This window comes from Panthera uncia, chromosome B1 (assembly GCF_023721935.1).
Source record: "Panthera uncia isolate 11264 chromosome B1, Puncia_PCG_1.0, whole genome shotgun sequence".
In the NCBI taxonomy this organism is placed as follows: domain Eukaryota; kingdom Metazoa; phylum Chordata; class Mammalia; order Carnivora; family Felidae; genus Panthera; species Panthera uncia.
In genome coordinates, this window is record NC_064811.1 from 2,364,445 (window position 1) to 2,384,733 (window position 20,289).

The window sequence follows — 20,289 nt, forward strand, 5'->3', positions numbered from 1 at the left end:
GGGGGGGGGGGGGGGGGGGGGGGGGGGGGGGGGGGGGGGGGGAGGAGAGGGGCCGGCTGCCCACAGGTGAGCACAGGTGGAAGCACTTAACATCACGACGTGAGGGCAGGTTCATGTTTATTCCAAGGACAGGATATTTTTTTAACACTTGAAGATCAATATAATTTACCACAGTAACAGAGTAAAGTGGAAAAATGGTATATCCTCTCAACAGAAGCAGGGAAAGCATTTGGTAAAAGTTGGCATCCGTTCATGGGAAAAACAAAAACAAAGCAAAACAAAACTTAGCAAAATAGGCATTACAGGGAACTTCCTTACCTGATGAGGTCATAAAAAGTCCCCATAGCAGGCAGCACACTTAAGCTTTCCCCTCGAGATCAAAGCAAGAGAAAGATGGATGCTGTTACCATTTCTGTTCAAATGTTTCTTGCCAGTCTGAGTTTACTAAGAGAGTAAAAACAATCGATATTTAACGGCCACAAAGGAAGGACGAAAATGTTGTCCTCAGGGGCGGCTGGGTGGCTCGGTCAGCCAAGTGTCCACCTCTCGATTTTGGCTCAGGTCATGATCTCCTGATTTCGTGGGTTCAAGCCCCACATCGGGCTCTGCTGACGGTGTGGAGCCTGCTTGGGATTCTCTCTCTCTCTCTCTCTCTCTCTCTCTGCCCCCAGCCCCCGCTCATGCTGTCTCTGTTTCTCTCAAAATAAATAAACTTAAAGAAGTTTTTTTAGAGAAAATGTTGTTCTCACATGATATGGTATTCATAGGAAATCTAAAAGAATCTAGAGGTTAATTATTAAAATTAATGAATACCTAGCAAGGTTGCTGGGTATAGTTAGTATACAATAATCAGTTGTGGGTATGGTTAGGAAATAGCATATAGATTCAGTGCAATTTTTCAAGTCTATTTACTTCTTTTGGAGAGAGACGGAGCTAGCGTGAGTGGGGGAGGGGCGGAGAGAGGGCGAGAGAGAGAATCCCAAGCAGGGTCTGTGCTGTCAGCACAGAGCCTGACGAGGGGCTCCAACCCACGAAACTGAGATCAGGACCGGAGCCAGAACAGAGTCGGACGCTCACCCGACTGAGCCCCCAGGCGCCCCGTAGCAGCCCGGATATTCTTGAAGGAGAATAGGTAGGAGGAGGTCCGCCATTCGCCGTCGAAACGTGTTATAGTGGAAGCAACTCCAAACAGGGTCCGTGTTGGCCCTCCTCCGTAGGAGGAGGGCGTGCACAGAGGTAGACGCCGTGCCCGTGGACGTGGGCTGTGTGCAGAGCAGGGCCGAGTGTGGTCTTTTCAGTGGTGCTGGCATAAGAGATCCACGCGGAGAAAAGAAAGAAAGAAAGAAGGTCCTCGTGCCCTACGAACACAGCTCAATCCAGCTATAACGCGGAGGGCAGCACAAGAGCATTACCTGAGGGCAGTGCGGGCTCACAGCCTCATGGTGTTGGGGCGTGGGCCATAGAGGCCAAGGCTGATGCTGAGACCCGGAGAATGTCAGGGCCCTTCATGCGTGCAGATACACCACTGCTAGATTACGGGGGAGGGGGGGGGGGAGGCCCCACCAGAAGAGTGGGCAGGGGATTCAGGCGGGTGTTGCACCAGACGACGGCCTGATGGCACGTCACACGGGAGAAGGTTTCCAGCCCTGTTCACCATCAGGGAGGTGCAGTTACGGCCGTGGTGAGGTCAACACCCCGGGAGGGCTGCAGTGAGGACTGACGTGTCAGCAGGAACCGGGCCGGGGCCGTAACTGCACCTCCCTGATGGTGAACAGGGTGAGCCCTCGAGAGGAGGCTGGAGAGGAGCCGGGGCGCGTGGAGGCAGGGGCGGGGGGCCTGTCCTCCGAGCGGGGAGAGGAGTTACTGACAGATGGCGGGAAGGGGGCAAGGTCCTGGTGGGGGGGGGGGGGGGGTCAGGGAATGAGTCAGGCTATAGGAATGTCAGAGGGGAGTCTAGTATGTTTTTGGAAAGGTGCCCATTTTAGTCTTGACCGTGGCGGACGGTCACCGAGGAGGCAGTGGCCTGAGAGGCGGGTCACGGAGAAAACAGCCGGCACTGTTGGCCCGGCGTGGACAGCGGGGACGTCTCCGCCCTCTAGGTGTTTAGGCAGGTGTTTAGGTTTTTAGGAAGTGGACCGACGGTGTTGGCGTTTGTGAGACAGTCCCAAGATGACCGGTGACCCAGGAAGTTTTATATGGCACAGAATGTGCAAGACTGCGTGTGTGACAGGGGGTGAGCGTGTGGGGTCCGCAGAGCGCGTGGGGAAGGTGCTCGTCCAGCACGGCGGTGACAGTTGTCGTGGTGGGGCTTGGACGTGGCCCGCGAGCCCCCAGGGCACAGGTCAGTGGAGAAAGGTGGCTCTGGGACCGTCGGTTCCTGTGATTTGGTGCAGGCATGGCAGGAAGGCTCCTGGACTGAGCTGCTTGGCCAGGGCCCAGGGAGGGGCTCGAGGGTCAGTAGGGTGAAGAAGAAGGACTTGGGGCACCCGGTGTGAGGCATGTGGTACTGGGACATCCTGGAAGGAGGCATGGTGGCCGCGGCACATCGGTGGCAAGGTGATGGCGGTGGGGGAGCTGGAATAGGTTTGTGGGCCCCTCTCAGGAGGAAATGTTCACAGTCCCCCAACGTGTGGGGCCCGCACATGCAGGTCTCGAGACAGGCACAGCTGCCCTGGGGACAGAAGGGAGGGAGGGAGGGCCAGCCTGAGACTTGGGTGTTATTCTAAGTGTGGTGGAAGCTTCTGGTGAAACTCACAACAGGGAGCTGAGGGAGAGAGGGGCGTGGCGTGTGGCAGGGCAGGAGGGACGGGGCCCAGCCTTGCTCCAGCTCTCAGGAGCTCCGGGGGCTTCAGGAGGAAGCCCCTAAGTGTCTGAGTGACAGGAGAACACGGGGGTGGGACCCTGCAGGAGCCCTGGGAGCTGGGGCACAGGAGAGGGGGGCGGATCTGGGCCGGGCAGAAAGGCCGTGGTGAGGGCCGGAGTCGGCACCCCGTGGCCCTCAGGCCATGGGCTTGTCCTGTGAGTAAAGCTTTATTGGGGACAGTGGCAGTGTTGGGTGGTGCAGACAGTGACCCACAGACTGGATGTTTATTCTCGAGCAAGCTGGCTGCACCCTAGTGACAGCCACGGTGCCCAAGCTCACTGTGGCCCCGGGAGGGGAGGGGACCTGGCTGCTCTCTGGACTGCGGGGTCCTTCAGTTCATGGCCTTTCTAGACGAGCCCCCTGCTGAGAGCCAGGCCCACCTGCCCTGCTGCCCCTGGGGCCTCTCTGGCTGGAGCCAGAGCCCCGCGGGAAGCTCCCCGCCGCTCCTTCTGGCTCTCACAACACCCCGGCCCCACCGCACTCCCCCGGGAGCACTGTGCTGGGGGGAAGGCCGCTGGCAGAGGGCCCAGCTGTGGTTGGCAGGGACTGGCAGTTCAGGGCCTGGACAGCAGGGGGCGCTGAGGCCATGCATTTTCCTCTCAACTTGTCCAGACTTCTCCGTGGGGGGTGGGGGGTAGGGGGTGGGGGGTGGGAGCAGCCCCTGCACCTGAGGCTGGGCTGCTGTCTGCGCTCATCTCCCTCTGCCACGCTTGAACCTGTAGAGGAGTGCGTGTGTTCCCTCTGGGTCCAGCCGTGCCCGGGATGGGCGGAAGACCAGGGAAGGCATGACGGGTCCGGGGCATTTAGGGGACGATGCCCCTCGCCCTCCCGAGACTGGCTTGGGGCTGCGGCAGGAACCAGTGAGAGGCACCTGGGGAGGCGGCGGCCGCTGCAAGGGGATCCAGGATACGGGAGGAGCTCTTTGGTGGGCTCGTTCACCAGAATTTTCTAGGTGGCCGGGTCTAGAGAACGAGGCTCCTCTCTGCCTGGCTTGCCGGTGTTCCCCCCGGGATGCCCGCTGCTTCCCCCCCCCCACCATCTGTGTGCTCTGGCTGGACCCTCCCCGGACATGCTCCCTGAGCTGCCCCGACCCAGCCCCCCACGGGCCCTCTGCTGCCGTCCCCGAGTGCTTGCACTGCGTTCTCAGCTCAGGACAGACCCCTGGGCAGGCTCGGGCAGAGGGCACAAAGGCCCTCTGGGCTCTCTCCAGCCCGGTGACGTGCCTGTAGCTGCTTGCTACCTGCTTCCTGTTGTCTGGCTTCCTGGGCCAGAGCACCCTCCCCCACGGCCCGCAGCTCTCCCGCTGGGGTGGACCAGTGCCGGCAGCTCACGCGGCCGGGCAGGCCTGGGGTTGGGGGCCAAGGACGGCTCCGACCTCAGCTGGCCCTCTCCCCACTGCCTCTGGGCAGCTCCCTGTCCTGCCGAGCCCAAGCCCGTGCAGTGCCAGGCCACACCGCCACTGCCACCCGGCGTTTCCCGTCGTGCCCAGACCCACGCTTGGTCTTATTAGGGGCTAGTCCCCAGTTGGCCGTGAGTCAGCACGCTCGTCAGAATAGGGAGGATGCGATGGCGGGCGTGTTTGGCGCCCTGCGGGAGCCCTTGGACACTTTGACAGCCAGGAACCCCTCCTTTCCCCCGGAGGTGAGCCGGGCTCTGGGGGCCGAGGGCACCGTGCGGCACGGGCGGGGGTTGTCCCCAGGCTCTTGCCCCCGTCCCCTCCCTCTCCTTGCCCTGCGGACGGCAGAGAAGGGCAGGCTGACAGCAAACGGGGAGACACAGAAGGCCCCAAAGGGACACGAGAGCGCGTGCCGTGTGGAGCCGGATGGCGGCGGGCGGCTGTGTGGGCCACACGCGACGGCCACATGCACGAGTGGGGGTCAGCTTCCTCTGGTGGGGTATGGGCGCTTCCGTCTGAGGCGGTGAGAGTGAGAACAGGTCCGGCACCTGAGCGGCGGCGTGCACGACTCGGTGCCCGGGTGCTGGGTTTCGGGATCTGCCGCGTGCCCTGGGGTGTGGCCTACCAGTCCCGCGGTCCGGCTCCGGTCTCCGGTGGTCTCCGGTGGTCGCTGGTGGTCGTCCCGGGTCTGGCAGGCCTTCCGGGCCAGGGTGCTGCTGGCCTGCACTCTGGCCTGGAGGCCACTGTCCTCTCCCCAAACCTACAAGTAGTACAGGCCCCTGGGAGATCAGTGAGGACGATAACCTGGTCACAGAGTCACCGGCTGGCCTGGCCACCTATGAAAACCTCCCAGTGTGTTTTCTCTGAAAGTGTGTGTGCATGTGTGCGTGTGTGCACATGTATGGGTGCACGTGTATGGGTGTGTGTGCACGTGTGTGCACACATATATAGGTGTGTGTACACGTGTGGGTGCATGGGTGCACATGTATGGGTGCACGTGTATGGGTGTGTGCACACGTATGGGTGCATGGGTGCATGTGTGTGCATGTATGAGTGTGCATGTGTGCACATGTATGGGTGCACGTGTATGGGTGCGTGTGTGCATGCGTCTGTGCGTGCACACGTATGGGGTGTGAGTGTGCGTGTTGGAGGGTGACATCAGGGCATGCGTGTCCGGCTTGGGGGGGTGGCGTGTGGCCTGTACCCACTGGGCCGGGCCAGATCCTGTCTCAGCCTTGCCAGCCTGCGGTCTGTACCACACGGTGCTCTGGGCGCGGCTTCTTCTCTCTTCCCGGCCGCCAGGGGAAGGAGGTGGGCTTGCCGGCCTTGTCTGCCAGACTTGATTTATACCCAGGAAAGGCGACTCATCCGTGTGCCCGCGGGGCCTGTTTGCAGGCCGTGGCCCCCGCTTTCCCTCACACTGGCTGGCTGGCCTGCTTGGGAAAGACGGTGAGTCCTGCTCTTATGGCCCGGAGAACAGGTGGAGTGGGCAGGCCGTGGCACTTGGACATGAGGCCCCTCCGGGCTTGGCGGGGCAACCGCGGGAGCCCAGGAAACCCTGGGTGGGGGGGTTGGAGGGCGCTCTCTCGGCAGAGGCTCATCCCCCGCCCCGCCCCATGCAGCAGGGGGGAGGTGGGGCAGCCCGGGGCGCCCCTGCCCACCTCCTGGGGGCCCGGGCTGAAGGCCGCTGCTCCCGTCCCCCCGTCTCACTGGGACCCCCTTCCCCGTAGTCCTGGGTGGTGCCGTCTCCCTCGCGGGCCCCGGCGGCTCCTGTGCGCCGGGCCAGGCGCTTCCTGCACTCGGTGGTGGTGTGGACGGTCTTGGAGGCTTCTGCCCCTTCCTAGCCCTGTGCTGTCGGTTCATACTTTCATTGCGTGTGGATCTCTAGAGAAAAGCAGTCTGAAGAAGCTTGGGCTGATGCCCGTGGTCTGTAAGATTTTCACCTCTCGGGCAGGTCTTGTACAGTCGTGCATGAAACACAGAGTCACGTGCTCCGTGTTATGGATTCTCCGTACCGCACGCTTACGCAGGGAATGCTCCCGTCTCTCCCACGGAAAAGCAAAAGTAAGGATGGGCTCCGCATGGTCAGTGTGGCCGGCTGATGGCCCGACCCCAAACCTGAGGGCCAGCATCCCAGCCTCTTGGCCCTTTGGGCATCGCGTTTGCTTCCCGGGGTCGGCTCCGATCTGACGGTCCAGGGTGAGCTGAGTGCTGGAGCCCGTGCACGTGAGACCCTACCTCCAGGGCTGTAGAGTTTTGGCAGCGAAGAAGCACTTTGTGGTGAGCACTTCACCCTGGAGTCTCCAGAACGTTGACGGGTAATTTTGCAGTGGTACCTAGGTTCTAGAACCCGTGTCTTATTTCTTTTCTGCCCCCTGTGCGTACGAGGACCCGCCGCGGTTCCCTCGCTTTGAGGTTGTGTCAGGCGTCTGAAGGCAGACAAGGCAGACAGAACAGCGATAGATGCCCGAGACGGGTTTTAGGAACGCGGCCGATTCCTCAGGTTGGCACCACACAGACTCGTGCATATGGAGGCTTATAATAGAACCGTCAGCAACTGTAATTAAGGCTGTGAACTGCGCCACGCTGCTAAAAAAACAAATTCTCTGCAGCTGTTGGACTGACTGAGAATTACCCCTATCAGCTCAAGTTTGATTCTTCTGATTTGGTGGAGGAAATACTTGAAAAATGATCTCACAGCGTGACTTATGTAAACGGCCTTTTTTTTTTTTTCTTTAATCTGAGACAATTGAGATGGAGTCTGAATCCCTGGCAAACCACAGCTTCCTGCAGTGTCCTGTTGCCATGGGTTACAAGGAGAGCCAAGTGGAACTTCATCTGAAATGTCTTTAAACTTCCCTGGCATGCACAGGCTTGCTACTGGGTCAAATCATATAGTTTAGATCTGCGTGCCTGGTGTGGGGCAGAAGTCTTCTTGTCTGAAGATGAATCTGGGCAAAGCGTTGTCCAAGGAAACACACATTTTAAGCGATCAGCAGGTAAGTTTCTTGTCATTTGGCAGAATTCTTCTAAGACAACTTGGCATCTCAGTTATTGCTTTGTTTTCAGGCTATTCAGCAAATGGTAGATTTTCAGGGTAAACTTTGAAAGCTCTTCTCGTGCCTCCATCATGGAGCTGAATGTGAGTCCTGTGGCGGCGAATGCCCGGCTCTGGGACCACAGGACACCCGGAGCGAGGCTGGGCGGTGGGTCGGTCGCGGGGGGTCCAGCTCAGCCCCCGGGGCACCCCGGCTGCTCGCGCTGTAAGTCAGCCCCACAGAGAGCAGCAGCGATCTTGTCCTTCCCGCGGTAATTCTAACAGCTTTTAAAGAGGAGCGAGGGAGCTAATTTGGGGGAAGTATTAAGTTTCAACCGGATTATCCAAATCTATCATCTTTTTTAAATTACTATTTTGTATCTAATATTTTTAAATGTAACAAACTGATTTTGCTTCATACGTGTACATAGGGAACCACTGATAATCCTATTGAATGATTGATTATTATCTGAGCTTATAAAGTTGAACTTACTAGGAAACTTTTTCAAAAAAGGTTTGGGGAGCCAGGCAAAAGGAAGGTTTGAGATTGAAAAAAAAGAATAATTTTTATTTTCCTCTTGTGGCTGTGCTGTGTTGATGTAAATGTCACTGATTGCAGGGTACCAGTTTTAAATTCGTTCTTTTCTGAGGGCTGTTTCATTTTGCGGTTTTCGTGATATCTAAGTAGAACCTCAGGGCGGCGGCTGCAGGCGAGCCGGTTCAGAGGTGACCGGTTTGGGGGTGAAATGCAGGGAAAGGGGGCTTCATCCTCCCTTTTAAATGGAAGCTAGAAATAGGTCAGCTGGGTCGGTCCGGGAGGAACCTTACGCGGTCAGTGCACGTTTTCATCTATTTTAAAACCACGCAGTGTGTAGTCTGAAAAGCCCAGGCACTACTAAAGCTCACCGGGGAGGGTGGGGGGGGGGTGGCTTTGATGTTTACGGGCGTGCCTGCCGCGTGGCCGCCCCCGGCTGTCCTGGTGCAGAAACGCCGATGTGTTCCTAGGACCCTGTTCCTCGTCCTTGATGGAAAAGTGCATTTGGGGTGTACCGTGTCCTTAATGGACCGATCAACCAGTTAGTTACCCGCACATACCCGTGCACCACGCTCTCATCTCAGTGATCCATAAAGGCAAGTTTTAGGAAATGTTGGCTTTTATGCCGGGTGAGAAGAAAGGTCTCTAAAAAGCTGCCTTTGTACTTGCCCGTATAAATGATTTGGATCCCTTTTGCAATTTTTGCAAGTGCTCAAACTGGCAAATAAGTTGTTCGCGTGAGTGTGTTAAAATCTGGGCGTGCGGGTTGTATTTTAAGCAACAGAAAATGCGCAGCTCTCTCCTCCCCGGGGCCGAGGGTGGTATCAGAAGGTGGTGGGCGAGTGGTGGGGGCACCGCAGCTCTTTCTGGCTCAGAGTGGGCCCGTGGGGAAGAGGGCAGAAGGAGGGCCACTGCGAGGGGGCGATCCTGCAGCCACGCGGTGTGAAGGGGGTACACTCGGGGGCACCGTGTGGGAAGGCTGGCTCCACACCTCACCAGCTCTGCTGTCTTAGCGCCTCTAATTGCTGGTCTGTAAGCGGGGTGCCCGGGGAGGCCAGCCTCCATCCGCAGCGCACGTGGGCTCCGTGAGCGCGGCGTGCCTCTCGTGAGCGCCTTTTATCCGGAGGCGGAGAGCTATTTCCCACGGCCGTTGGAGCACAAAGGAGAGCCGGTGGGCGCTGACCCTGAAAAAGTGTGAGGCTCCCACCGGCCGCATGAGCAGATCACAGTTTTCCCGTCGTTTACGAAGTGAAGTTCAGCATAAGTAGACTTTGCACGTGTGGGTATGCGCCTCTGTCACAACAAAGCGAGCCATCAGCCCCGACCACGTCGGGGTGGGCGTGAGCGGTGGGTGCTGGTGAGGTGCGGTGGGGGGAGACACGGAGACCCACAGCCTAGAAGGAACGCAAACTGTCACAAGAAGAAAGCTTCGACAAGCTTCCCGCGTGGACCCGTCACCCCACCGCCGCTGTGGCCCTTCTCGGGGCCGGGCCGTCCGGGAGGAGTGACGGGATCCGTGCCCGGCCCCGCCAGGCTTCCACGCCGATGGGCAGGGCTGCGCGGGAGGTTAGTCACCCTTGCGGCTCGTCCTCCCCTGCCCGCTCATAAAGTACAGATGGCACTGGGCTGCGCTCGGCCGAGGTCTGTGGTTCCGTGGCCTGGAAGCATGTCTCGTGTCACAGATGTGTTGTGAGGTCTGTCTGCCCAGGCAGCTGCCTTCAGGCTGCTAGAGTATGAGAGAAAGAACCTCCCAGAGACCAAGGGGCTTCCACCTCTCCGTGCACTGAGCCCCGTGCAAGATTGGAAACAGGAAGGGCTGCGCTGGGAAGACAGAGTCCCGTGTTCTGTTGAAGGCGCTCGGGGCGGCGGTGGGGGCGGCCACGCTCAGGGCTCCACTTGGCCGTGACAGCGCCCGGTGGCAGGTGCGTGGAGGGCGAGCCAGCCCCGCAGAAAGGCCTGGACAGGCTGGAGGAAGACAGACCGCGGCGGTGAGGAGGGCCGCCCCGGGTTTGCTCCTGGGGAGGTGCAGGCAGGGGGAGGAAGGGAGAGCGGGCCACACAGGCAGGGCCGGCCGCAGCTCTGGCAGCCGGGTCTTCCTTCCCCCTGTCGCAGACCAGGACTCGGTCCCGGTCCCCTCGCGGGCCCGCCGGGTGGGCAGCGGAGGCGGCGAGGGGCGACCCGAGAGCAGGGGCGGGGTCCCCTCGGCCCGGGCCGGCGCACGTGGGGGGCTGAGCGGGCCCCAGAGGCAGTGTCGGGGTGCGGCAACCGGCCCGGCTGCCAGGGTGGCCGTGGGACGGGAGCAAGCGCGCAGGCCTGCCCTTCTGTGGGCCGACGCCCGGCTGGCTCGATCGTTTTGCCTTTGCCTGGGTTTTTCCTTCTTTAGCTCAGGCGAGCGGGCTGGTGCTCAGTGCCTGTCTCCGCTCTTGGCCTGTGCCACTCGCGGGGGGACGCGGGCTCCATCCTCTGCGCGGGGCCGGCCCTGCTGGGCTGTCCGTCCCTCAGCGCGCGTGTGCCTCGCCCCAGACGTCCTTGGACCCTGACGGCGGGTGGAGGGGGGGCCACAGCTGCGTGGGGGCGGTCTGCGTGTATCCCACTCAGTGGCTGCACAGTCTTCTCTCACTTTCTGAGGCTCTGGTTCTGGCCATCTGTGTGAGAAGACCTCCCGGTACGTGTGAGGGAGACTCGAGCTTCTGTCTGCACGTCCTCCCCTCCCTTCTGTGAAGACGTCGGTCACCTTGAACTGGCAGCTGGGTGACCTGCTGACCGTGTGCCCTGCCTGCTGCCGCCCTCGGTCCTGGGGTGCAGCCGGCACGCGGGCTCCTTTCTCCATGATCCCGAGAGGGGCGCCTGCCACCCTCCATCCCAGAACCACCCGTCGGTCGTGCTGGTCATCCTGACCGGCTTTCCTGGGGACCCCGGTTACCCCAGGACCCCGCCCCCTGGCTTCTCTCCCCAGGTGCCTCCGAGCGACAGCCCTCCAGCCTGTCGCGGCAGCAGGGACCCCGCTGCTCCCAGCTCCCTCTGGATGTGCAGGAGGCGGGTAGGGAGTAGTGTTCCAGTCGGGCTTCTCCCTCGGTGTCCCCTGCCCTTCGCTCTGGCCATCCCTCGAGCCCCCTGTCGCCAAAGCCCGAGGACTCAGCCCTCCAAGTGTGTCCCTGCGTCCTTACTTCCTCGCCCCCACCTCGCTCTCTTGCCTGCAGCCCTGGGGGTGCGCGCTCTGCCCTGCGTCAGCCCGTCTCCAGCCCGAGGGGACACCGCGCGTGCCCTTCTCCACGCCACGCGCTCCCATAGCACTTGGCTTGCCCAGGCAGCGGGGACGTGACGTCGACTTGCCGAGGCAGTGGGGACGTGACGTCTTGGGTTCACCTCCAGCCCCCAGCATAAGCACCTGGGGGCGGGGCTGCCCGTTCTGGGTGTGCGGCCGTGCCACACGCACCCGCGTGTGCACGAGGCGTTCAGTGAGTGCAGGCGACCTCAGCGGGATCCCCCCCCTACTCCCAGGCCCTGCCTGACCCTGAGGGTGGGGCTGCCGGGGCCGATGGAGCTAGCCCGGGAGGATGGAAGGACGCACGGACGGCTCCAGCTTGAGGCTCCGCTCCGCTCCGTTGGGTGGAGGTTTGGGAACCCCCTGAGGCATCTCGGCCTTGATGAGAAAGAGCTTCCCTGGGGTTGGGCCTCGGCTTCGCCCGAGAGCGGGGCTTGGATTCCGGTCTCCAGCGTGTACCTGCGTGTCCCGGTCCCGCAGAAGGAGCTCCTCGGGGACGGTGTCTGTCTGAGAGCCAGACTGAGTGCTGCCGCCCCCACAGAGCATTCCAGAGAGGCGAGTTTCCCTCCGCTTCGCTGGCCGTGCTGTCCTGTCGGCCTGCTGAGTCGTGGCCGTCTTCCCAGACCCTCTGCCGCCTCCCACCCTGTCTCCCTTAAGCCGGGCCGGCCGGCCACGAGGGGGGATTTGCAGTCTTCAGTCAGCAGTAAGGTCGGAGGGTTTCTGTGCGAGGCCGGATGTGCACGCCGGATCAATCCGCTAGCCTGAGCGTGGAGCCCGCGTGCCGCTCGCTCGTCAGGGTTTTTGCAAAAGGAACTATGTCAGGCTCCACCAAGTGCTTGACAGGAATATTCGCTCTTGAGTCCCTGGGAGGATGCTGTCGTTGTGGGTTTGGCCTCATTTGGTCTCTTGTGATTTCATTGGAGGCCGAAGAAGCCTTTGGGTCGCACACACCTGTGCATACGTGCCCACGCGCAAACACGTGCATATCAGGACCCGCACACGGGATGTGCGTGCCCACGCGTGGCTCTGAGGCACACTTTAGAGAGAGAGGCCCGGGTTCAGCCGCGAGCCGACTGAAGGTCCCCCACTGCTGCAGCCCCTCTCCCTGTCGGGCTGCACAAACTGTGGTGTGCCGTGCCGTGATGGCTCTGCCCTCGCCCTCGCCCATGACTGTGTCCAGCTGTCCTGTTTGTCACCCGAGTGCCTGTGCCGTGTGTCATCCCTGTCTCCTAGGTCACAGAACTTCTTTACCGTGAACGTGATAGTTTGAACCTTAGAAATTGTGCTCCCCCCCCCCCCCCCGCCTTTATGTGAGCCTTCTGCCCAGGTGTCTCTTGGTGGAACCTGCTGGAAAGCCGTAGTGTGTGTGTGTGTGGGGGGGGGTGTGCTTGCGTGCTCACGTGTGTGAGCACGGAGAGGGCGGGGTTGGGATGGAACGCCGTGGAATCCTCGCGAGGGGATGCGCTCCGAGCCTGGCCCTTTCGCCAGGCCGCTGCGAGGTCTGTGGGAGGTCACAAAGGCGTCTCGCCACCGAGGGACCTGGGGGCCGGCCTGCAGGGGCCGACGTGGAGGCTGTGCGGGCCCACTCAGGGGCCTGGCGAGGAGGGCCTCCCTGACAAGGTGCAGGTGGGCTGGCCAGGGGAGGGGACAGCAGGGGCTGGGGGCTTCCCACAGCGGCTCTCAGAGTCAGGGAGACACGGCAGGACCCGCGCGCACACACGTGCAACTCTGAGGCCGGGCTCGCGCACAGCATAGATCCGGGAAGCTCTTGGGTTTCACGTTTTCCTGTCCATCTTACGTCGTCGTCGTCGTCGTCGTCATCCGCACCCGTGGCTGGTGGCCACTGACCTGACCTGATAACGCCGAGGGTCGTGGCTGGGTGTGAAGACGTCTGGGCCCTCGGAGCTGAGTCAGGGCATGAGCCCAACAGGACCCACACGCGCCTGCTCTCCTCTGCACTCGGCCCGGCGAGGGCTCACTTAATACGGAAACGATCAAGTTTTTAAAAAGTCACATAAACATATATTAGATGCAAGGAGACTTGTTCAATTCCTCGGGGTTTTCATTATTTGGGTTATTTACATTCTCTCTGTATTCAGAACATTTGGTGCCTTTGGGCAGCTTGCAGCCCTGGTCTCTTCTTTAGGACTCAGATACGACCAGGTGTCTAACGCTTTTGTGTCTAAGACGGGAAATTTTGTCAGCGATTCAACATGAAAAACGGATGTTATTGTGTGTTACTATAGATCACAGTGATTTGGAAATGATATAGTTTAAAGCTTGCAGGCTCAACCTTGGTAAAGGCTAGACTCATCATCCAGTATGCTTCGTGTAAATGGTCTAAAACTGGCACACCATTAATTCCAAATGAAATATCCATGGAATGTGTGTGGTCCAGACACATTCCCTGCTGGGAATAAACGTGATTTCTACTGAACCATCGGGCTTACGAGACTGACCCGAGGAGTGGAGATTGTTTGAACTTAAACCACGTATCTCAAATACTTCGTAAGTCTCTTTAAAACAGACTGAATTCCAGTCTTGCGGGAATGTGCTGGAACTCTTTAGAGCTATACGATTACGGCACAGCACTCGGAAAAGTGCTGACTTACCGGGACCTTTCTTCCCTGGAAGCTTGGTCTTTACGATTCTGCTTCTTTTGTAAGGATCACATGTAGACATGGGAATTTGGGAAGAACCCAAAAATGCGGGCAAATGAAATCAACTTCTTAACACAAATTGTGCAGAACAAACATTAGGAATGTTAAGTTGTAATTCATAAAAATGTTTACGGTGGCCCGGGGTCTCCGTACGCCGAGAAATCGGGAAAGCCTGACTTTCAGTCACACTGAGCAGCTGGCTTCCCCTTTGCGGGAGCTGCTCTCTGGGAATGTTCTGTGGGAGTTTCTGAAGCTTTGCCGTTTGGGACTGCTCCCCCCCTCCAGCGGCCAGGATGTGCTAAAAAAAAAAAAAAAAAATGCACTCCAGGCTTTAAAAGGGTAGCAGGGGTCCGAATCGGACGTGTCATGGTCCCGAGGCAAATAGAAATGATTTGGGGGTTCCCCGTCTTTCCCACTGCCCCATTGTTGGCGGGTTGTCTGCCTAGGCCTCCCCACCCCCTCCCACAATGCGGAGCGCTGAGTGCTGTGCCCTGTGCTCCCCACAGGGCACCTCCCAGACTCCTCCCGCCGGCACCTGTCGCCGTGGGCAGGCCGCTTCACCTCTTTCGGCTCTCCCCGCTGTTGGAGCGAAGGCCCCTGATCCGTGCTCGGCCTGCTCCCGTGTCCACGTCAGGGGCTGAGGACTTGGGGTGCCGAGCGGGGATCGGCTGACGTAATGGCCCAGCTCTGCCCCTCCCTGGTGGTGTGTGCTTACAAGTAGAATAAACGTTGGACAGTAAACAGAAGAGTTAGGTTAATGGTAATTGTACATTATTTACAAATTAAATAACGTGGTCAGGAAAAGTCGTCACCTGTTTCTCCGAAATGTGGGGTGGGCGGGGGACATCTGTGACCTCTGAGCCCTTACAGGCCCCTCCGGGAGGACCCTCAGCACACAGAGCCCACGAGCCCCCGGCTTTCCAGACGCCTAGAACTTTCCTTAGCATTTTAAACTTGGAAAGTACTCTTTGGGCACAGCTCCCCAAACTGGGGAAAGGGAAGGAAACACACGTTTGAGGCCGTGGCTCAGAGATGCTGTGTCCCTCCCGGAGCCTGGTGAACAAGGGTGACGCACGGAGTGCCCGAGCCCCTCTCCCGGAGGACGTGCGCGAGGGGCGCCCGAGGGGGTGGCTCTCCAGGCTGGATGGAGGGTGCGCACCCGCAGGACAGCGCTCCTTTCTGACTTTGCTGGCCTGTGTCCAGGCTGGCACCCCCAGGCACCCCCGTGGCACCCCGTGGCACCCTCCCGGCCGGTCTGGCCTCTGAGCTGCCACAAGTGTGACCTTTTCCAGGGCTGTCTTCCAATTCCCAGATTTTCTTTTCAGCCCTACCACTGCTAATCTCTGCACCGAGCGTCGCGTTTCAACGAGTGCAGTTTCATTGTGAGCATCTCGTCAAGGGTTACTGGTCACGTCTGCCGCCTCGCTTCCTCTTTCCTCCGTCACCACTTTGATTCACGATTTCATCTTTATTCGACGTTCTGTGTCAGAGCCTCCCAGCGTCTGAGGATCTGCTAGTTGTTTCGGGGAGCTCTTTCTCCTCATGGGTTCTTCCCTTGGGTTTGGGGGGATTCTTGAGTTGTGAGCTTTTACTGGGGCAGGCTCACTTTTTGGAACTCCTGTGGGCCTCAGTTGGGCCACTCTCCTCCCAGGCGGTTTGGGAGCTGGCGGTCTTTGCCCAGGAGTCCCGGGGCGTGTGGCCCGCGCCCTGCACTCGATGCCCGGCCCGCCCCTCGGTCCCGCCTAGTGGCTCCTTTGCTGTTTACGGAGCAGCAGTATGTTGAAAGCATGTCTGTTTCTATACCGTCTGCACAATTTTTCTGTAAATCTAAAATTATTCTGGAAAAAGAGTATATATTTTTTAAGTGCATTTATTTATTTTGGGAGCAGGGGAGGGGCAGAGACGGGGAGAGAGAGAATCCCAAGCAGGCTTCACGCCGTGGGTACGACCCTGAGATCGTGACCTGAGCCGAAACCCAGTCGGATGCCCAACCGACTGAGCCCCCAGGAGCCCCTAAAATACACTTCTGTGAAAAGCACGTTGGTTGAGCTTTACCTGGATCCGTGCGCACTGCCCTGCGACGCTCCGTGACGCCCCTCTCTTGTCCAACCTCCTTCTGCCTCTTCTGGCTTCGGGGACGTGCCTCGAGTTCATTTTGGGGCTGGGCGTAGAGATTGTAGCGCACGTCAGAACTTACTTTCCATCGTGAGCACAGCGTGGAGTCAGCCATGGCCTTCATATTTCTGAGGTTTACGTTTCAGGATTCGTTTTTCCAGTATTATTATCGATAGCATTTCCGACGTTATGTGTGGCCTTGTGGGTTTTCTTCTCATAATCTCAAGGGAATAATTTGACTTTATGACGTGGTTGCTGGTGCTTTACCGTGAGTACGAAGGACGGCTTTCCGCGGTGTGTCGGCCTGGGAAGGGGGCTTGTGTGAGGAAGGTCACGCCCTTGGGGGGCGAGGGCTGACGGCCCAGGCCGGTTTGCCAGAGTCCGCGCTCGCCTGCCCGTCTGGCAAGATGGACGTGTAAAAACCGGACACACAACGGTGTGTGGTTTTACTATTGGAAACGTACCGATAAGGTGCCAGGATACAGTTCTGGGGCGTTTCTGCCCCAGGACCCGCGATGGTTTGAAACAACGAGAAGCCCCTATTCCAAAACCCCGGGCTGTCAGAGGACAGGCCCTTTTTCTGGGGCAGAAGGCCATCCATCTCTTAGCTGGGCCCTCAAGCCTTCCAGGTCTGAGACCCACGAGGTGAGGGGCTCAGAATGGGAGGGGGTCCCCCATCTCGCACGCGGGTTGGGGGGGTGAGGTTTCGGGGGGCCTGGCGCTGGGGATGGGCCGTCAGCCGCGCCTTTGGCAAGAGCTTCCTCGAGTCCCGCGCTCAGGTCTCGGCTGCCTCTGCGGAGAGGACCCGAGTGCAAGTCTGTCTCCGCGCTGGACTCCCAGGACTGAGCCAGGGAGGGCGGCGGCCGCCACTGAGAGGAGCGTGTGCGGCCTTCATCCTGCCGCGGAACCCGAGCTGCGGGGTTTGGTCCCGCGCGTGGTGGAGGCCGGGGGAGGCCCAGCACCAGTGCCGTCGGGCCTGGCCTGCACCTGCTCTCCAGAGCTGGGCCCCTGCTGTGACCGGGACGTCCCACAGGGTTGTAGGGTGTCCCCGCGGGCTCCTCGGTCCCTCCCTCATCGGCTCCTTCCGGCTTCCGGTGTGCGCGCGCCCGGATCCTGTCCTTCCTCAGCTGCTCCTCCCGCCTCCCTCCTTCCCCGCCTGCCTGCATCTCCCAGGAACCCTCCTCCGACGGGCCCGTTCTGTTCATCCGACCGCCTGTCCTTCCGGGACCCCCCCTCACAGCCTCCTGCTGCCTTCCTACCGGCCTGTTCTGCCCTTGCCCGACTCGTCGGGTCTTTTCCCCGGTGCCTTTGAGCGGCCCCCCTCCTCTCCTCCGCTCTCACCCCCTGCGGGCGCCCTCCTGGCCCCTGCCGTGCCGTCACCCGGGCACCTGTCACCGTCACCGGGAGGGGCCCGGTCCCCGCGGCAAGCGGAGGTGCCAGAGCGGCCTGGCGCGGGCCGGTGTGGCTTGTGGGCGATGCACACCGACGGGCTCCCAAACCGGGTTTCTCCAGCGTGTTATTAATGATGCCAGACGTGCCGGGATTTGTTGTTTTCGAATGAAAAGGATGATGACTTCCGCAGAGCCCCGTGTCCCCGGCCTGCCCGGCTTGGGCGGGGTTCACCCAGGAAGTGGGAGCAGAGCTCCTGACTCACTGAGGTGTCTGGTCGTCCTCGGACGCCCACACTGGGAGCCGGGAGCCCCTCCGGAGGACCTGGCGGCTTGTTCCTCAGACGACAGGCCTGCTGTTGCCCGACTTGGTCATGAGGCTTCATTAACTCATGTCTCTCTCTCTTTTCTTTCAGTCTGCAACTGTATCTGATGGTGGTAAGTCACAATTTCTGATGTATATTTTTATTATTTTTATCGAGTGTTTGTTCACATTGTGAAAGTGTATTTGCCATTGATTCACTCAGAAGAGATGTTTTCCTTGCTTTTCCCCGTCCTCTGGGGGAGGGTTTTGGTCAGGGCTGACTTGGGGGAACTTCCCATGGCTCCCTGGTGACCGAGACACGAGTTCTGGAAGCCGTTTATTGCAGAGACATGTTAGGAACCTGACCTTGAGCGGGTGGAGCCCTTGCGGCCGTCCGGGCGTTGGCTGCAGCACGTCTCATCCCACCTGTGCTGACAAGTTAAAACACGCCGTCTTTTTAACCAGCAAGTGAAGATTTCAAAGCTCTTGCCGAATTTGAGCAATTCTGGAAATTCGGGTGAGACTGAAGTGCGATATGTTCCCTTCTTAGGAACAGCCTAGTGGGTGAGTTGAGGCCTGCGGGCTGGACAGGAGGTGAGAGCCCTCTTCCCGCCTCTGAATAGCGTGTGGGAGCTCTGTCACGGGTTCCGTCCAGAAAGGAGGTGGCCGGGCATGTCCCCTCCCACTGGCAGTTGCCCTGCTGTGACCTTATCATTTTTGCTCCGTGGTGGTTCCCTGTCGCTCGTAAGACTCGTAAAGTCCTTATGCTCACAAGCCGTGTGTGTGTGTTTTACATGTTTTAAGGAATCTATTCTTCTGTCTTTGGAGAGTTGGATTTATAGCTTATCGAAAGGTCTCAGCCCCGTGTTCTCGCTGTCTGCTGGCCGTAGGTCTGACGCACACGAGCAGCAGGAGCCGGACGGCCGTGGGGCCCGAGGTTGCCCCGGTTTTGCCCGGGAGAGAGAAACGAAGCGTGGTTTTCTCGACGCTTTCTGTTGTCCCACAACTGCTGGCTTTGGTGGGGTGGGGGGCCCTGGACGGGGCTGCTGGCGCGGAGGGCAGGTGGGGCCGGGAGCCGCCGCCGGTCGCGGGCACGCGCGGAGCGCATCTTGAATTACAAACGTGCTGATACCTGAGGTGGAGACCATGGATCCTGAAGGTTGTGTTTGGGGATTGATTCATTTTAATAAAAGGAATTACGTTCCCTTTTTCACACACGGTGATAGTCATGCCATTTAATCGGTCTTCAGCTGGGAGCGGGAACCATTTCCTTAATGAAAAGAAAGAGGACCGGTAACCAAATCCAGGATAAAAGTGGTTTTTATAAAATTCCCTTTCTGCTGTTCCAGTTTATGCTTCCCGGTAGAAGATGCTCGTTTCTGCAGGAAACTTACACACGTGAGAAGTTCAGTTTAACCGTAAATACGAGGCCTGATCAGGCTGGGACACTTTCCCCCCGTGAGCAGTGGGCGTGGGGGCCCTGACGTCCACTCAGTGTTTACGAAGCCAGGCCTCCCACGTGGGGGGGGGGGGACCCCTGACCTGGGGTCCAGTGTGTCCTTGCTAAGGAAGCAGTGTCCTGGCGGTGGCGGGTGGGGGCCCCCTCTCCGGGCCCTGTGGGCCCCAGCGTCTCTGGGGATGGCCCCCGTGCCCTGCGAGGCCCTCCGCGGCAGAGGTGGGTAGGGAAGGGCCCACTACTTCTTGAGCACGCCCCGAATTTCAGGAACTGCGCCGACAGCCTGTGTGTGTCTTATTTAGTTTTTCATACTTTTATCACTTTTCCACCTTCGATTCTCTTCCGAGCATAAGAAGAAAACGTTTCTCATTGCGCTCGTGGGCTAGTTCTAGGAGCTCCAGCCCCACAGTCTCCACGGGAGGGGGGCAGGGACTGGGGACCCAGTCTGGAAAGCACCCCGTTCACAGGTTAGGACGGTGTCCACGTGGACACCCCGCGTGGCTCTGGTGACGGGTGAGTCATTTACTCGGAAGCACCGGCAGTCGCGGCTGCCTTCCGCCTCCCGCGGTGTCCCCGCGTCTCCCTGTGTCTTACAACCTCTCACCATCTAGCTGTGTGGCTTTATTTGGAGGAAGTTGGACAATGCTGTTGTGCGACTTTTGGCAACTTGAGTGCCACCCGCTTTCTCGGAAGGAGAGGGGCTCATTGCTGCCGGCAGCCAGAGACCGCCCTGTGAAGAAGGCAGGGCTGGATGGAGGCCAGCCTCCGTGGAGGGCACGCCAGGACCTGGGGTGAGTCCGGGGGCAGATTTGGCCTTGAGGAAAGGAAGAACATTCTAGCATTAAAGAGAGGCTTAAAAATGTAATGACCCCCCCCCCTCCCCCTTGGGAAGTTATTCAGACACTTGCTCACAGAGGAGGCCCACGGCCCAGGAGCAGAAGCGCAGACGTGGCGGCCGTGGGCCGGTGGGAATGCGCGGGCCTCCAGTGTAGACGCGAGCGGGGCACGTGGGCCTCCCGTCCTGGGCCACGGAGCCCTGCGGCTTTATTGTCACAGAAGCTCGCTCTCCTGCTTTCTCTCTCTCTCTTTTTCACTCTGTACCAGGCAGCTTTGCCAGGAGTCCCTGCCCACCCGACTCCTACATCCTCAGAAGGTCAGACCGCGTTCTGCCCTCCCTAGATGTGCTTTCGCGGTGGAGAGGCGCGGCGTGTGAGGGAGCCGTGCGAGCGCCCCCACCCCGGGCACACGGCGGGCTCGCTCACTCGCTCGC

The 20,289-nt window shown here is 59.6% G+C and overlaps 1 protein-coding gene across 4 annotated transcripts in view; it reads left to right on the forward strand.

Annotated features, from left to right (window-relative positions):
* RGS12 (regulator of G protein signaling 12) overlaps nt 1-20,289 on the forward strand; it is a 116,921-nt gene that overhangs the window by 44,775 nt on the left and 51,857 nt on the right. For all 4 annotated transcript variants that reach the window (XM_049630213.1, XM_049630216.1, XM_049630217.1 and 1 more), the window contains one exon: nt 17,676-17,697. In XM_049630213.1, coding sequence (XP_049486170.1) covers nt 17,676-17,697 — 22 coding nt within the window. The remainder of the gene's footprint in view (nt 1-17,675; nt 17,698-20,289) is intronic.